Source organism: Notothenia rossii (assembly GCF_949606895.1).
Source record: "Notothenia rossii genome assembly, chromosome: 10".
In the NCBI taxonomy this organism is placed as follows: Eukaryota; Metazoa; Chordata; class Actinopteri; order Perciformes; family Nototheniidae; genus Notothenia; species Notothenia rossii.
This window is the reverse complement of record NC_136908.1, coordinates 54,904,637-54,923,005: the sequence shown is the minus strand read 5'-3', so window position 1 is coordinate 54,923,005 and position 18,369 is coordinate 54,904,637. Positions and strand designations below refer to the sequence as shown.

The following is an 18,369-nucleotide window of genomic DNA, read 5'->3' as shown; positions in this document are numbered from 1 at the left end:
ATTCTGATGCCCCATATCTGTTTTTGAATGCATGGCTTGTGCTAACGTATATTTGCATAGTCCATGTAACTTTTTCACAGCTTCCACTGTGGCAATGGGTGATATTATTAAATAATGGTAGGTTAAATGCTACATCATAGTGTAGCAGCAGCTCTCTTATAGTGGAGTGATCAATCAGCAGTGTCACTTACTCACTTAAAAGGTCATCTATAGATAGAACTAAAGTTTGATTACATAAGCTAAAATTAGCCAACATAGGTTATTGTTTACCAAACACAGGCTGTAGCAGCACAGCCCCTGGGTTTGTTATATAATATAATCATATAGTCCTGTAAAGTAACAATCTATATTCCATTCACTCTTAATTTGTGTATTTCTCACTTCAACAACAAATTTCTGGGTCAGACAGATGTTGAGAACAAGAATGTAGACACTAAAGCAATAAAGGAAGGAGACCAGAGTCATCCAGTATTGCCTGAAGACACAACTTTATTAATAAAACAGCAAGCAAAGAATGTAAAATACAACGCCCAGGAAACAGAGAAAGGCATGTATAAAATCCCAAACAAACCATTAAAGTGGAGATGGGCAGCTGAAGCCTTGCCAATGGCTGTAAACAGTGACAGAGAAGAAGGAAGAACAATGAAAGGGAAAGAATGAGCAGCCGTAAATGAGGCGGCGTGACGAGTGTGTGCTGAGGTTGTCGTTTACACCAACACAATAAAGACATTCACAAGTGTCCGGAGCACAGGGAGATGGACTGGCTTTAAGTGATGCCTCGGGTTGAAGAGTCTGATATTGATGCTGTCAAGTTGCAGAATACAAAACATAGTGTAATGCTGGTTATGGGCTAATACTCTGCTCTTCTTTCCTGCTACCAAAACCTGACATTTGTGAGAAAACAGAGAGAAAGAGGACACTATTCAACCCCTCAGTGGGATACAGTATGTAGCATGGTTCACACAGGAATAGGATTTTCCGATTACCAAACTTTCCACAGCCCCAAATAAACAATATTAGTTATTCACTTTATGAGTGTTGGGTGTATCATATCTGATGCCCAAAAGATGTACTGACATCGATCTGCCAGGCTTCCTTTGGAGGTGGTGTGAGATGTTTTAATTAATAATTTTTCCCAAGTGTAACTCCCTATTTAAAGGGCCTACTTTCCCATGTTCACGGCAGATGAAGCACTGATTACACCAAAGTTAGCTGATGTTCTTCTTGTGCTAAGTGACAGGTCATCTTACAGAGTTGCGAATATGTGGCTAAGTGTAAACCAAGGTATATTAAAATAGTGGTACCTCAGCCAAGGAGGTTGTTTATTGTTGGTTTGTTTGTTTGGTTGTCTGTAGGGAAAACTCTATGACACCTGATGTAGGCCTACTTATATGATTCTGTTTTCTTCAAGTTTGTATTTTGTTGGTCGAACGCACTTATTGTAAATCGCTTTGGATAAAAGCGTCAGCTAAATGCAATGTAATGTAATGAAAACATTCAGATTACTTTTTCATAAATAGATCAGTATCATGGTGCAGAAACGACCTTGCCGGAGGTCTGCGCTCTCCAAGTACACTTCTAGTTTATTGAATGTTATCCTGCTTATGTTGCCTTGAGTTTTATGTTCAGCTTTCTACCGTTCCTTCACAGGCTTTCCTTTACTTCTTCGTTCATGTATGCGGGTGTACGTAGTTCTAAGACTCTCTGGATATGCAAACAAATTAAATTAAAAAAAATAATAATAATTTCAAGGCCCCTCCTAGAATCCATCCACACTGACCTTAAATATTAAGGCGAGGGTGTAAAATATGTCTTTATACCTTGGAGACATTAGGCTAGATATTATTTTCCGTGTTTGGCACAGCTGCTTCTCCAACCAGGCCGCAACTGCTCATTTGAACCACCGTTCATGATCTTAAAGAAAAAACGTGCAACAGTTTGCATTTGAAAATAATCATGTTTGTACCCAAAATGCCAGTTTAAATCACCAGCAAAGTATTGGAGAGTGAAGTGTTCGACTTAAGACATTAATTGTATAACTTGTATGTAACTCCATTAGGCAATCTTATTATTCATAATCTTTTGTTTTAGAAAAAATTATATTCCCATTTGTGATTTCTTTCTTGCTTTCAGCCCATTAAATTCAGTGGTATATCCTACCATTGTATTTTTTAACAACCACTGAGAGGCGCCAATGCTACATAACTTGGTTTTAAAGATCAGACGAATCCTTGAATTTAACATCTAAATCAGCATAAATAGCTGAGCTTAACTGAGCACTGACACGACTGAACTCTCTCCGTTTCCCTCCCTCCCTCTTTCTTTCTCAAACACACACTCGCAATCATCCATACACACGTAAAGTTCAGAAATAACTGACAATCTGCGATGAAGGCTGAAAAACCCTCCAGCACTTTGAGGGGAAAAAAAACATGGATCATTTAACACAAAAATCTCCCAGCTGTGTGACACTGGGCTGCTGAACCGATTGCTAGGCGTGATAGGCTTCTTCTTTTATATGTTTGGCTTCATTTCTTACAGTTACCTTCCATTCTTCTACCTGACTTGGAGCAAGAGCAACTTTTGCAACAAGAGAACTGCTAATGCACTCAGTGTCAGGGTCAGACCGATATATGGGATTAACAGATTACAGTGTTGTCTGTTGTCTGCAGTTGATTAAAGTCAAAATAGGTTTACCATATTTGTACCTGGTGGCCAGGGGCGGACTGGGACTACAAATCAGCCCGGGACTCTCGACCGGCCCACTTCGGTACCGCCGGCCCACCTCGATACCGCAAGTAATTACAGCTAGTAAATTGTCAACGGGGGGGGTGACTTCTCCGACCGGCCCACTCCAGTCCCGATGGCCAGTCCGCCCCTGCTGGTGGCCGTAGATGGCTCATATTCAGCCATTGTGGGTGTTGCCTAGGAAGGTTAGTTCCATACTTACAAGCAGTATTGTCTTCTGGTTTCCTCAACAATAGGTGTTTATGTGTGGCCTGACCTATAAAGCAGCTGAGCTCTAATACAATGGTTTCATTAGCCTTTGGAGGGGTTTACTGTCTCAAGATGATGTAAATGTTTCAGAGGGTTTCTCCACATGACAACCAGAAACATCGGGGAGAATCCCTGAGTCTACCTATAGATATTTGTGGCTGATCAACACTGCAAATAAGTAGTCCGAATGATGTCCGATCTCTAACAGGCAGTCAGACCTCTATTGATGTCTCCAGAGGGTGAACTAGGGCAGCCTAAAGCCCTCCACTGATGGCACGCAAGCTACATAAATTCCTAAAGTTGTTAAGGCTCACGAGTTGTTTGTTCCAGTACTCTGGAAATCTGGAATGTTGATCTACTGCTTTTAAAGAATTGAAAAAAAATGCCATTTAAAAGAAATTCTTAGACTTGTTTAGATGAATTCATCCTTTTACTATTTAATTATAATTATTTGCTTTAAATTGTAGTTGAATTCATAGACCTTCATGCAGCTGGTGCATATTTTCTCCTATTTACAAAAAATAAGAATTTTACAACGTAGTTCCCCAACAATTAGCAGAGCCTTAGCACTTACGCAAAATACGTGATGATGTCCTTCTGATCAGCACAATAATCCAATTGGTTTCCGCTTACATGCTGGTGTTCTTACAGACTAACTGAGGCCTTTATCCCCATTTGAACCACTTTCGTACCTCCCTATGAAACCAGACACTTTTTCCTGCCTTTTGAAGTTGAAATACTTTTGCCTTTATATGTAAGTGGGAAACGAATCAAATTTTTTTGTTTAGCGTACCCAGTTCTTTATGAACTAGTGAAAAATAGATAACTATCACAGCAAGACTACTATTGCATGAGAACATTGAATGGCAGTACTGGCATATTGCCGTTTCAGTGTAATTCAGTCACAAATATCTGCATGTAGCTTGAATTCCTTTTATGAACTATGTTGGAGAATTTGAATAGAAATGTTGACCAATACTTGAGGTTGAAAGTATTGGCGTCTGCCTTCAAAAACCTATATCGGTCGAACCCTGGTTAATATGTACACATATACACAGGAGGTAGGGGTTGAGGGAGGTTTGGTTTAACTATTGATGGAGAAATGTCAACTAAGTTCTGTTGACCAGTCCACAAGGGTGTGATTTTTCGAGACTTACTCACTGAGACAGATTGCATTAAGGGAAAAGTCTTGTAATGTAATCCTGCTGTCACACTGTACCCTTAAATATCTCACTTTACGGAGATATAGGATCGTGGGTTTGGTCGATTGGACTGGAGTAGATCAGTGGAGTGGAGGGTCAGGTGCTGCTCACATGCAGAAGTCAAAGGTCAGGTCGGACTTGCCCATCTTCTGTCTGTACACCGTGTCAAACTTCTCATTCATAGACACTGTGAATACGTCTTTCCACAGACCTGCACGACCTGCAGGCAGGAGACACAGAGAGAGGACAGAGGTTTATATATTAGTAAGACGTGGGGCGTTCATGGGGCATTCAAATGTTTTTTTTAAATGTTAATATCAACTTTATGAATGAAGCTCAAACTATTCGATATAGCCCTTAATGGATGAATAACCTTCCTAGATGCCCTTAATACTAATATCTGTGGTTGCGGGACATTACGGAGCTTACGGCGTATAAAAAATGGAAAGCTGCGTTGCGGCAAGACTGAAAAATGTGAATCGATTTTTGGAATTTCTGAATCGATTCCGAATCGGCAGAGATAGAATCGCAATTCTTAAGCGAATTGATTTTTTTTGCGCACCCCTAATCTTACATTTTCAAAGATACCTCACTATCATATACAGATGGAGATGTCATTCTATTCTTTGTTTACTTTTACGTATACCAATTCATTGTTAATTGTTATGAATTAACGAGTGAACACAATCAATACACCATATTTTCCCAGTTGAAAGGGCATGAACAGATTCATTTGCTGATGCCCGCCACTAATGGGGCGAAGCCTGCGAGCTACTGTAGTTCAGGCAGTCAACTCGAGCACCAATCACACATTAACATGTGACGCACCTCGTCCCTCTTACAACCAACCAAACACTTTCTCCTAAATGCGCCGCTCTATTTAAGCTGCCATGTCTTCCTGCCTCTGCCTCGCTATGCTACTGCTGCCACTGCTGTGTTCACTTGCTATTACTGCATTCATGTTCCTGCTGCAGTGTTTCATGTTGCTGCTGCTCGCCTGCCCCACCACCACCCCAGCTTCCACCCCAGCTTCCACCCCAGCTTCCACCCCAGCTTCCACCCCACCACCACCCCAGCTTCCACCCCAGCTTCCACCCCAGCTTCCACCCCAGCTTCCAGCTGTAGGCTCGGGGGATAGTTATCTAATCATCACTCAATGTTCTTTGTAAATCTGTGGAGTGATGAGGCCCGAGCCTAGACGCCAAACTCAAACTATATGCTGCTGCTTCTAATAAACATATTAAGAAATATGTGAGTTGTCTGACTGAACTAAGTTTCCACCAATGCTTCTTCTTAACCGTTGATGCACTTAAATAAACATTTTGACAAAACCCTTCAATTTAAAGCAAATCTAAATGCGTTTTAGATGACCTATGACATATTATATACAATGAGTTGTATTTTAACTACTTTCAACATTCAGTGCACGGATTGAGTCCATTCCTAATTTCCTGTTCCATTGCCATAAGTAAATCTAAAATAAGGGGGCAGGGCTTTTAGTTTTCCTTCATTACTAGCACAGTCTTCCTGAAGCCATCCTCAGAAGTTATGGGGATATGATTCTTCATGATGAATTATTTAAAACCCACGTGATTTCTGATGATTCATCGGGCACTTTCAGCTGCAGAGTGAACGCAGCCCGCCGTGGCTCTGACTCACCTGCTGAGGTGTGTGTGTGTGACAGATCAGACTGACACCTGGCAGCTGTGTGTTCAGCCTACAGAACACCAGACACCAGATTTCCATGCACTAAAAGAAAAGGAATTCGATGGGGAAACTGAAATAAAACAAAACAACAGAAATCATAAGCAAACGTGAAAATCTAAATAGGAATGGTAACATAAAATAAAAATGACTATTTATGAAAATTAGGGAACAAACATAAAGATGTCTTCATGGAAGTCAAAGATGGTTAAATGAAAGTGGATTGGACCTACAGGTTGAAATTACTTTACAGTCTAAAGCTGAATTGCAATATATGGTGTAAGTGCAAACTGTGTCCACAAGGTGATTCTATAATCTTCTCAACTGAGCATAAGAAAGCCCTTGTATCAATGTACACAACTTGAAGATCCCATGACCTACTTAGATAATTATGTTCAATACGTTATAAAAAGGACTTAAACACAACATGATTAATTGCATGTATAAATAATGGTTTGGGATTTAGTTGGATATTATTTGTCATTATAGACATTTGAGTGTCCTTTTTCATTTCATCGTAACATTTTCCCCAGTAGTTCAAGTTTATTATTTCGCTTCTCATGACCGTGGTGTGTACGAATTGTTTTTGCGTTAGCTAAGGAGCTAACTGGCTAAATTTGATAGCAAAATGCAGTTTTGATGATTTACGTGAAATTCGGATAACGCAATTCTATCAGCAACCTTATGGGACAACAACTGTAATACCATAAACTGAAGGACCTGAATGTCAGATGCAATGAAAGTGTAATACAAATGGTTTGAAGATACATTTGGTGGATCTAATGCTTCTCCTTTGAGGCCTAAATAAAAAGCCCTTTTACCAAGACCTCAGAGACAGAAAATCCAAACGGTTTTCCTCTCCCACTCACCCCTGCAGATGGTCAACGCCTCGGAGTTGCTGCACTGCTCGATGAGCTGGTTGCAGCTCTCCACCATGCCCTCCAGCTGAGCCTTGTCACAGGAAACACCCAGGAACTGAGCTAACTGTTGCACCAGCGTGCCCAGATCCTGGAGGGGAGAGGAGAGGTTAGGACATGAGAGGTTAGGACATGAGAGGAGAGGATAGGTTAGGACATGAGAGGAGAGGAGAGGACATGAGAGGTTATGACATGAGAGGAGAGGAGAGGAGAGGAGAGGAGAGGAGAGGAGAGGAGAGGAGAGGAGAGGAGAGGAGAGGAGAGGAGAGGAGAGGTTGGTGGTTCCAAATCTAATAAAGTACATTTACTATACTACCTTTTTAAGTAAAACCATTTCCTGCTATTTTACACTTCTATTTCACTAAACTTTGGAAGCTAAAATTGCAATTACTCTACAAAATGTATCTGACAGCTTTAGTTACTTTAGCAGATTCTTAGTTACTACAATAAACTATGATTTATTATTATTTAGGTAGGTTAAGATATCCAGCAGCAGTTTATACCTTCTTTAGAATCAGCTTCTCCTATCTGTGATAGACAGATTCATGTGTCAATAATCATAATACAGTCCTTTTTTAAATAAATCATTCTGATATACGCCATAACCAGTACTTTCACTTTTGGTGCTTTAAGTATATTTTAATGGCCATCCTTTGTGTCACTTAAGTAAAGGGGACAAAGGGAAACTGCCTCGGTCTTAAATGTTCAAATAACACCAAGGCAGTGATTCTGTTTCCTCAAATAACCTCCGCCCACAACTGTGGAGAACACACAGTTCCAGGGGGGGGGGGGGGGGGGGGAATGCCAAAGATCGCAGGGGGGGCGCCAGGCCTCAAATGATTTGAGGCCAAATATCATACTTAGACTTTTCTTTTCTTTTCTTTTTACATATAATTGTAACGCAATACATGATTGTCACTAAAAGCCTTGTCTATACATTACAATAAAATATAAAAATTAATTGATTAATTCATTTGAATACAAATTCAAGTCAGTATTTATTAAAGGCATAACAAGACAGAAATGTATAATTTTTTCTTTAATAGAAATGTTGCTTCTGCCCGTAAAGTGTCCAAACAGGGCTTATCTTGCGCCGTCCTTTAATTTCTTCATACAGCGGGAATCCAAATGAATTCATCCTGACTCCAATAACCATCAAAGTCACTCCAATAGTGCTCCTTAATTACGCTTTCATCCTCCTTTAACAAAATACTTCACATTCATCCAGTTTGGGACAGTAGTTGTAGCATTTTGAGACTTTGAAACTTTAATTACCGCTGTTGGCGCCCCCCCCCCTTTGTGTGTGTGTGTGTGTGTGTGTGTGTGTGTGTGTGTGTGTGTGTGTGGGGGGGGGGGCTCTTGGGAAAAAAGGTTGGGAACCACTGCTCTAAGTGTACACAATCTATGTAGCATAAAGGTGAGGAACACAGACTGTCGATGAGCCAAATGGACAAAATGTTCTGCTCTGTAAGGACAATACATCATCGAGTAGCGGTTGAACCTAACCTATATGATTACTAGACAGCCCTGGGTTGTATAGGCCTGCACATTCATGTGTTTGTTCAAGGCAGGTTCAGAGGTCACTGAAGCTGTTTCACAAGTTATGGTACACTTTCCTTCTCTCTATAATGAGTTGTCATGAAAGACTATGTGGAAACTTAATTTACAAAACTACCAAAAGATGGAATGTAAGTTATTACCCGAAAAGCAGTTTTAGATCACTTGCATTCTGCTTTCAGTTCTTAGAAATCTAAAGCCTATCTGCAAAACAAAGGACATGTTTGAGTTTATCTCGTAAAAGTGATAAACCAGATGCTGTACAAAGGGACCTTTGGTAAAGCAAAGGGCAAATATTGATTTGGTGTAGTTTGTTACTTTTCTTTGAGTTTAACACAAGAACGTGTCCCTACAAAGATAGATAGTGTCTGCCATGTTGTGTGAAAATAAGTAAGCTTCTTGAAAAATGATGGGGACAGGGTTTGAATTGGGTAAAAAAATGTGTTGATTCTGGTATGATAATGAAAAATATAAATGTTCTTTACCTTCTTTACATTGTACAGATTGTGAGATAAATAAGAGATACCAGTTTTGGGTGTTTTCCACAAACACGTCATTTTTTTTGATGGTGTGTAAAAAACCTGTTTTTTTAATAGGGTTAAAATATTTAATACAACTCAGATTAAACAGTGACAGGATTTTGACAATTTAGGATTTTGCGTATAGGGCTAAAGCTTGCCATTTGTTTTTCCTACTGTAGGGTATTTTATTCTCTGTTTATCTCTCTGCCAAAGAGCTTGCATGTTCGGAAAGTCCCTTTAATGTCTAAATATAGATTAAATGTAACTTCCCCCACAAGAGCTGCACAGTACAGCAGCTCCACTGGAATTTACTGACCCACTTTCTATATTAATTACTCTTTACATTCAGTGGACTCAAATCCTTACAAAGACCACAATACTGGATGATGGTCTCTATTGTTAGCATCAAGACAAGATGTTGGTATCGATTTCAAATTGAGTAGTATTGACCATAGACCTTATATTTCAAGTATTGACCAATCATTTTGTAAACAAAAGACAAGCAGACATAAAAAATAACTCTTGGTCCGGACAGCCGTTAGCTAGACCTGATACCCCAAAAATATTGCCCCCTTGCACACAGTCTTATTGTCCCCAGACCAAAAGCCGGTTTTGAGATTGACAGGGTAATGACTTTAAGTGAAATAATGTCAAAATAAGAGCTCACAGACAAACCCCAAAACGAGAATGATGATGTTACCTTGTACATGTCTTCATACTTTAAGAAGAGGACATTGGAGTCCATGCGATGCTCCCAAAATTCCTGGACGTGATCAAACCAGGAACCGTATCCCACTGTGAGAAGAGAGACACACACACAGATGGATAAACTCCGGAGACAAACACTAAAGGAAATCACCGAGATGGTTCAGTCCTCTAGAACCCTGCATACTCACGCTTGTCATGCATGAAGCGGCGGCAGAACTCCTGGAAGGTTCCCCGGTAGCTCATGGTCCTGAGGCTGCGGTGGAACTGGTAGTAGGACACCACCAGGTCCTTAGGGTTACGAGCCATGTAGATCACCTGGAAGAGAAGAACCACGGTACTCGCTACAGTCAGATACAAGATATCAGTCCCAGTAATGCTGAGGTTGGAGAACAGTCCAATAAAATGTGGTTATTGGAGCTGATGGAGTGTCATCTTTGAAAGACTGCACATGAGAGACTAGATTTTTTTTTAAATATATTTATTCTTTAACCTTTTGATTGAGTGGAAAATGTAATTGTTTTTCATATTATCCTGTTTGACTGGTTAATTATTTTTCAGAAACAGAAAGTATTAAATATTTGTATTTGATACATATACACAATATCGTATTTATGTATTTCATTTTTATTTTTTTGCCTTTTTATTTGATAGTACAAACAATGATAACAACATTGGGTTATACTTTTATTTTTGATCTATTTTATTATTTATTTGCAATTATTTTAATAATAGATTTTACTCTGGGATATTAAAATTACTTTATATTGTATTATACACTCAAAAGTATAACTGTCCAACTTTTCTTATTTGATTTGTATATTTATGAAACTATATGAAACCAACATGTAGTATTGGTTACTAATGTTTTGGGGAAATACAACACTCGGTATCGAACAAATAAAGCTTTCTAATTTCAATGTTTTGTTAACTTTTTCTCCCCTAATCTTAATGTACAGTATAGTACCGGGTCCCGAACTCATGTGAAGCTCCCAAATCTGAAAACTTCTAAATAAATGCAGTGAAAATTCATTATTGCATATTTGCGGTCCATTATCGGAGGACTGACCTTGGCCTCTCCGTTGTGCATGGCTGTGGGGAGGAACCGATAGGGAAGATGGCTTTTAATCAGACGAGGAGAGGTCAGCTCCTGTGGGGACACAAAGAAAGGTATTACTTTAATCTGTATTCTTTTATCCAGTCTTATTGGCTCAAAAAGTCAGATCCCAAGCTCTGTTTCTTGGAAAATGTCACACATTGTCTTATACAGTAGCAGTTAATGTTGAAGTTGTAGCTAGCCACGATGCTATCACTGTCTCTGTTCAGTAAGTGATGTGAAACAGGTTGAGCAATAGAAGGGGAATGTATTCCTTTGAAAGACATTTTGCTGATAAGTACAAGCCCTTCATTTCCATCCACCCGTTTTTATAGTAATTTTGAACGTGTTCATTAGTCAGAGTCCAAGTAGTCCCTATGAATCACATTTTACAATGACAAACAGGGTCCTACACTTCCTGACTCCTTCTGGCATGCTGTTTCCAACATGTTATGAACAAGCTGAAATGGCATCATCAGGGATTTGTTTTTCAGACTCTTTTCGGAGCCTCATAAGACATCAACAACCGTTTTCACAGTGCCCATCGTGAGTCATATGACCTTTTTCATATAGTATCAGTGTTGTAAAAAATGCGGGTTGTGATTCGTTGGATGTTAACAGCTTTTCATCCCAATGAAACATAAAATCCTGGGCGATGGCTGATGGCTGGTAAAGAGTTTAAAGACAATTGATGTGAGATGGAGAACTTGTGGATTAACACTAGCTTCTCAGAAAACAAAATATATAAATGAACCAGGGCGTGTTGCCTTTCTGTCTGGACAGACCAGCCTTGTGATTGCAAGCAAGATTAGCCTTGTTTTGATTGTGCTGGAGTTATTAAGACCAGCATCTTCTCTTTTTTCATATCTAAACAACTTTGTATACTCCTACGCCCGGCAAAAGGCATACCACAAAAAAGCCAAAGTCTAATTATGAATGCTAACCTGTTTTCGGCTACATTACCTGTATAATGTCCAGGCCAGGTTGGGGGTACTCCAAGACAGGAAGCTGTTCATCGATGTTCATAAGGCCAATCTCATCTGGGTCTGCTCCCTGACTCACAAGATACACAATCTCCTGAAGTAGACTGGTGCCTACAGGGAGAGAAAAAAAAGCCAGGGGATATTCAGGACTGAGACGTCAGAAAGAGTAAAAGCAAAATGGTCGTGCACAGGTTTGGCATTTAGTAAACTCGGGTCAAACTAACGGTTGGAAAGTTAACTAAAAGAGTAGGTCAACAAAAGCTTTGGGATCACGGAAGGGACAAAAACCTATATATTGTTATTGTGTGTGAATAAAACTTTTTGAAAATGTGAAAGGTAAATTAGCCATTTGTAATGCAGTCATGATAATATTTCAGGTGTTGTGTGTTCAGCTGTCTCAAAAGACCTAAACAATACAATTTCATGCAACTTTAATAATACAAAAATATATATCTTAATTAATTTAGCAGAATCACAAATAATTGTTCTTATTCCATACATTATTCAAATTGGACCATGCCTACACACCTCCCACAATGCAACTAGACCACAACAAAAAGTACTTGCTTAACTTGCTTAACTTTCTACCCCTACCCACAGTCACTTATCATCAAGAGTCTTTCTTATTCGGTTACAGTTTTCAAAACGTTCTTTTATACACACTTTAGGATAACAGAAGTGTAAAAATGCAACAAAATGAAGGGTGGTGCCCCATGGGAGCAAACAGTGCGTGGGGACTGTGTGAGACCTCAGGCTGGCCACATGCTGGCTGTGAAACAAAATAAACCATGCCATTAAGATTTCTGTCAGTTCCCTGAAAAAACTCCCTCGCTCTAAAAGAAGACTTTTATCACTCATTTGTACCAGTTATGATGTGTTTTGAATGCATGAAAGGGCGCTGTTGTGTTTGACTCGTGAAAAGCAGATTTCATTTCTAGACAGTTACGCTAATGTCCTCTCCAGTGGATGATTAATCTAGAAGGAGGTAAACAGAAAACTTAATTGTTTCATCGCAGATGTTGTGAGGTGCAGAATGAAGAAGAACTAGAGTTCCATGACATTTGTTTTGTAGGCCATGTCAACCAAGAAAAAACAACTTTAGAACTTTACTTTAAATGTGGTTTAAAGAGTCCCTATTATGCTTTTTGGTGTTTTCCATTTCCTGTACTGTGTTTATATCGGTTTATGTGCATGTCAATGGTCTGCAAAGGCTAAAATTCTAAAGTTCCCTCAAGAGGCAGTTTCTCCCCCCCCCTGCATGAAACGCCTCTTCTCGACTTCTTTGTTTACTTCTGTAATAAAAAAGAGACATCACTATGTAACACTTGTGATTCTACTGGGTAGCACTCCAACACTTTGAACGTTATAAGGGGCACACAACAGAGCGTGCCAGCTAACCAAACAGAGCAGACTTGGCTCTGGTTTCAGACAGAGGGTGAAAAGAGGTGCTGCAGCACAGGCAGGCAGTATGAGAAAAATAAAGACCTTTTTCCAAAATTAGGAAATTCCTACTGTCTCCAAGGGTTAACCTTCAAGCCATTAAGAATCCAACATTTCCCATGATGCAGTTACATTAGCTTTCATTGGACTCTCTCTGTCTGATCAACGTCAACATATTTTAACTAAACACATTATACTGTAGAGCTTATTCACAGGCTGAGTCATGCTCTCCATGACTAGTCTTGATTGCGTGCCTCCTTTTAAATATGCATTGTTAAAACAAAATTCTACCCAGCATGCAGCCCAGCAGAGGATGCTTTCTCCTCCATGGTGGTACTTTTGTTTATAGTAGCCCTTTGTGATTTATGAGCGTATGGGTGATGTCAAAACACCATAAATGCACAGCCATTATATACCATAACGCATCCCCACACTCCCACCCTCCTCTGTTTATTGAACCTTGCAAATCCCATTAGCCATGACTGTCACATGTGAGCCAATGGCCTGATTGCTTTGCAGCATCCTCACCATGTGGCCTGCCATGTGCTTTCATTCCCTCTGCAGCAGAAGAGGTAGATACACCAACATGGAAGCATTAAGCAAGGGAAACATGTTCTTGCTTTGGACTGTTTCTCTGAAGTGCAGTAAAAACCAAAGAGTTCTTAAGATACAAATGAATGTATAACTGTTTTCTCTCCAAAATCCCATCTTGTTAAATTAGACAAACTGTTTTACAGCCTGGTGGATGTTCCTTTTTTTAATAGGGTTTCCAGCACAAGACACATTATTTAGATATTGGAGAGCTGTTGTGATTTGGAAGGAAGAAGGGACATCAAGTTCAGGACAGTTGTTTTTTTGCCTATAAAGTGTTAGGGAACATTTCAAATTGAGCTGTGACAAAGTTATGAAAGCATGTGTTTGAACAGCAGAGCCATAGAGTGGCGAAGTCCCTCCCCTTCTGGGGGACCTCCATGGGACCTTATTTTGGAAAAAGTATCTATTGAAGTCAATGGAGAGAGAAAGATTATCTTTTGATCCCGTTTGAATTGTGCAACGAATTACACATATGATGTTTGTCAATTTAAAAGATAATTTTGCAAGTCAAAAAAATAAAAATGTGCCGTAAAACTGTGAAGTAACAAATTTTTTTGTGTGAAGCGCTCAATGAACTACAACTCTGGTCTTGCATACGTCGCCAACACCAAGGTGGCCGTCACGTTTCACCTCTTTCTTTCAGAATGAAGCGACAAGTATTAAAAGAGGTGAAAATCACTACAAGTCTGCCCATGTTGAGAACTGTACATACTGAAAAGGGGAGTTAGTCGGTTCCAGCATGCAGGACCGGCTTTACAAGGTGTCGGTGAGTAACACAAGTGTAATGTGTAACGTTAATGTCAGCTAGCTAAATTCACCTACGCGACTCTGGGATTTGTAGTCTTTCTAGTTCCGTATTTTTCATAGTCTATTTCAACAGTTTTAAGACAAACTGTGACTTTTTTGATATGGAAATGATCTTTTAAGATTGACAAACATCATATGTGTAATTCGTGGTACAATTCAAACGGGATCGAAAGATAATCTTTCTCTCCCCATTGACTTCAATACATAATATTTCAGAAATAAGGTCCCATGGGGCGGAAGTAGATGGGCATGACTTCGCCACTCTATTGCAAAAGTGTGGTGAACCTTCCTCCTAAAGGGCAGAACGGGCGACTTATGTAAGAAAGAACTGAGATTGTCTAAAGGTCTATAACAAAAAGACCCCCGTAGAAATGATCTTAATGAGTATATGGTTTGAATCGGTAGTTAAATGTCGGCTTCAATACAGCATGATGTTCATTTTGTAAATGATGGTCCGATTTTGAGTAAAAAGACGATAAAGCAGCATTATTGTGCGGCTTTCTTGTGATTGACAGGTCACTATGGATGTTGTCCGTTTTTTTTCTATACGAACCTTAACCCTTACACTATGTGTTTTAAGTTAATGATAGTACATTTTTGGGGGATTTAAGTCACACAATGTCATGTTCATTGTTAAGTTAAGTACTTTTTCCATTCTCTTTTTGTTTCTTTTTGCTAGCTCTAAAAAGCGAAGATGGCGGTGGCCTAAACTTGAGGCTTCAAAACAGTAGGCCCTAAACCAATGAATGTGTATCTATAATAATAATAATAATAATAATAATAATAATAATAATAATAATAATAATAATAATAATAATAATAATAATAATAGTGCATCAGCCAGAATGTTTATGAAACATTTACAAATACTTCTTAACCTTTTCATCAATAGAAATATTGTTTTTAATGTTATAACATTGCAATTTTCTTTCCACTGTCAGCATGAGAGGTATTCAGGAGGGTCTAATGAATCATGACCGTGAACAGTTTGCACACGGCCTCCGGGGATGAAATGGCAGGATGCAGCACATCTACATCTATGCTTGCAGGACAACACCTAAACAGGAAGCAGCACGGTCTGTTACACACAGTAGAGTTAGGCTCTTCTGCTTTCTTTCACAGTATCATGTAACAGGATGAGTACAACACAATCCACTCACTACCATCTGCATACTAATGTGTTAATTCAGTCAAATATCATTCATTGTTCAAATAAACTGTAAGCTATTAGAGCACTCTTAATTTGGGTTGGGTATTCAAACCCATTTATGTTTTAGGCTTCATGTATTTTCATTTTAAATTTATTAAACCAAATCCATGGTCATAGCAACATGTACTTAAATACAGTCCAACGCAATCACTGGGATTTTTCACTAAGAGGGAAGAAGTTGCTGCTTTGCTCAACTTTGGTGTACTCTGACCCTGAATTTGCCCACTATTTTACCCTTTCAATAACTTTTTTAATAAAAATCGTGTACAAAGTGTATAAGAGAAATTAGAAAAATGGAAAGACAATGATAAGCATCTCTATCCATATATTGTTGTTGACTATTACTAGACAGCTAGCAAACAGGTTATTTATTCTTTGCAAAGACAGGAAGATTAATTACGCTTTATCCCATGGTGTGACTAAAGCCTTTTCAGGACAGGTTACTCATACTAATTTTTCAGCAGAGAATGTATGAATGGATCACAGTGAAAATTAAGCCAGAGATCTGACAACCAGGGCCAGTTCTAGTGTTTTGCACCTTGTTTTTTCCTTGTATATTTAGACATTAGTAAGACATACACTTATAAACAGGATGTGTGTTTTGCTATTGAATGGATGGAGATGCATTAATCAATGATTGATGTTTCATTACTATAACTTTCTTTCGAGGCCCACAGGTGTTCCAATGCTACTTACCCATAGGAAATATAAACCCCTCGACATTAATCAAACCCCCTCAGCCCTTATGCATGCCCTAACAGCGGGCTCCAGCTGCCCTCCAGCCGTCACATGACCGGACCCACCCAGGGCACCGAGCCCCGGCCAGCTGCAGCAGCACTGCGCCACAACACACCGGAGCTGGATGTAAACACCAACTTCCATCTGTGCGTGATCGTGCGTGCTAATATTATGGTGTGTACAGAAGGCCGTGCAAGCTAACTGATGCACTAACAGGCAATAATCGGTTTGTAATGACTCGATTTATTAGGATACTGCGTGTAATATTTAAAGAAAGAGGGTTATAACATGTAATTATGATGCACAGTATAAACATAAACAGGCTAACTGCGGCTCACCTATCGCTGTTAAATACGGACTGATTTGCAAAATAAATGGTGATGCATGCTACAGGAAACACATCACACGTAACCTATGTTGTAATTTGATGCAAGTGTTATTAATATTTGCATGAAACTTTGATTATCACAAGGACAGCCTGCAGTCTCCTACATAACCGCAAACAGCCATCAAATGTGCGGACACAGAGCTCCGCCTGAAGGTGACGCAGAGGCTTGTTTACCTGACTTTGGGTAGGTGACAATCCAAATGTCGCTACTTCTGAGGGAGAAGTTGGCGATCTCTTCCATTTTCCCCCTGCAGAAGGGCGGCAGCCGCACTCCATCAAACTCGAAGTATTTGCTCTCAAACTCAATCGGCGTGCTCGGCGTGTCTGCCTCGCTCTCGGCCATCCTCGAAACGAGCCGCCAGTGCACGAACAAGTGAAAAGAGCACTCCCACGCGAACTGTTTTTCCAAAATAGTCAATCAATCGTGAAGGTGTTGGTGGTGGTGGTGGTGATGATGATGGTGATGATGATGATGGGGAGGTTGATTTAGAAACAGCGTTGCCGAGGATGCTGCACGGCGGGCGGAGGAGTTGACCAGCAGCCAATCATGTGGGAGAGAAGTGATGTAATGCGCGCACACGAGTCCCAGCATCAGGACCATACTCACCGAGCTCGTGGATGCAAGCGACTGCAGAGGAAGGATGCTTCACAACACATTTGACATATTTACACGCTCCAGTTAAAGTAGGCTATTACCATAATGCTGCTGTAATATTCCTATAACATTAGGTAACGTTTTCTTATTGTGCATCATACTGACAACACCATGCATACATTTTGTAGGCCTATACTATACTATTATATAACCATTATTGTTCTGGCATAAATTGTCTCTCTCATGGGCTTAAAGAGTATGTAAGTGCTTTTAACTTAGGTAATTCTGTGTAATTATTAGGCAGTGAGGACAAGTGTACACCTGAGCAAATCTAACCCAAGCTACACTATGCCCTATTGTAAGCAAACAGTGAAAAGGAGAGTGATCAATCACCATGAGAGACAGTTTATGATGAGCATAGACATATTAAACAGGTGGGAGAAATCTTGAAATAACTGTTAAGTCGAAAACATTGGATGGGTTTTTGTGTGTTTACTATCTTCTCTTTTTTTAAAGGGTTAGTTATGTCACTGCCTGTTGTCCAACCCACTTGCTGATGATTGGTTCTTGTAAAGGCAATGGCACTGATAGACGTGTCTTAATCCAATCATGCTCTCACTAACATTTGTTGCATTGACTGTCCCTCGTAAATCTTAATGTCTATAATTGACAAGCGAAGCTACAGGCACATTCAGTCTTCATGTTGCCTTACGTTTCAATTCATGTATTTATTTAGTCTAGTCTGTAAACGTATTATGTCATCACACTCTGTTGAACCACACCATGGCTACATCAAAACTGGACAATAAAAACATTTAAATAGGTTAATTATTTTAGCCTGGCACTATTCTAAACTAGGCATAAATAATAATAATAATAATAATAATAATAATAATAATAATAATAATAATAATT

At 39.5% G+C, this 18,369-nt stretch overlaps 1 protein-coding gene across 1 annotated transcript; it reads right to left on the bottom strand.

Annotated features, from left to right (window-relative positions):
- Positions 1 to 469: 469 nt before the first annotated feature.
- sult4a1 (sulfotransferase family 4A, member 1) lies at positions 470 to 18,291 on the bottom strand. Its single transcript, XM_079653409.1, has 7 exons — positions 17,034 to 18,291; positions 11,663 to 11,793; positions 10,673 to 10,753; positions 9,795 to 9,921; positions 9,599 to 9,693; positions 6,773 to 6,911; positions 470 to 4,419 (listed from the first exon to the last, which is right to left on the bottom strand). The coding sequence occupies exons 1-7, from the start codon at positions 17,200 to 17,202 to the stop codon at positions 4,307 to 4,309; spliced, it is 855 nt and encodes a 284-aa protein (XP_079509535.1). The 5' UTR covers positions 17,203 to 18,291; the 3' UTR covers positions 470 to 4,306.
- Between the last annotated feature and the right edge of the window lie 78 nt (positions 18,292 to 18,369).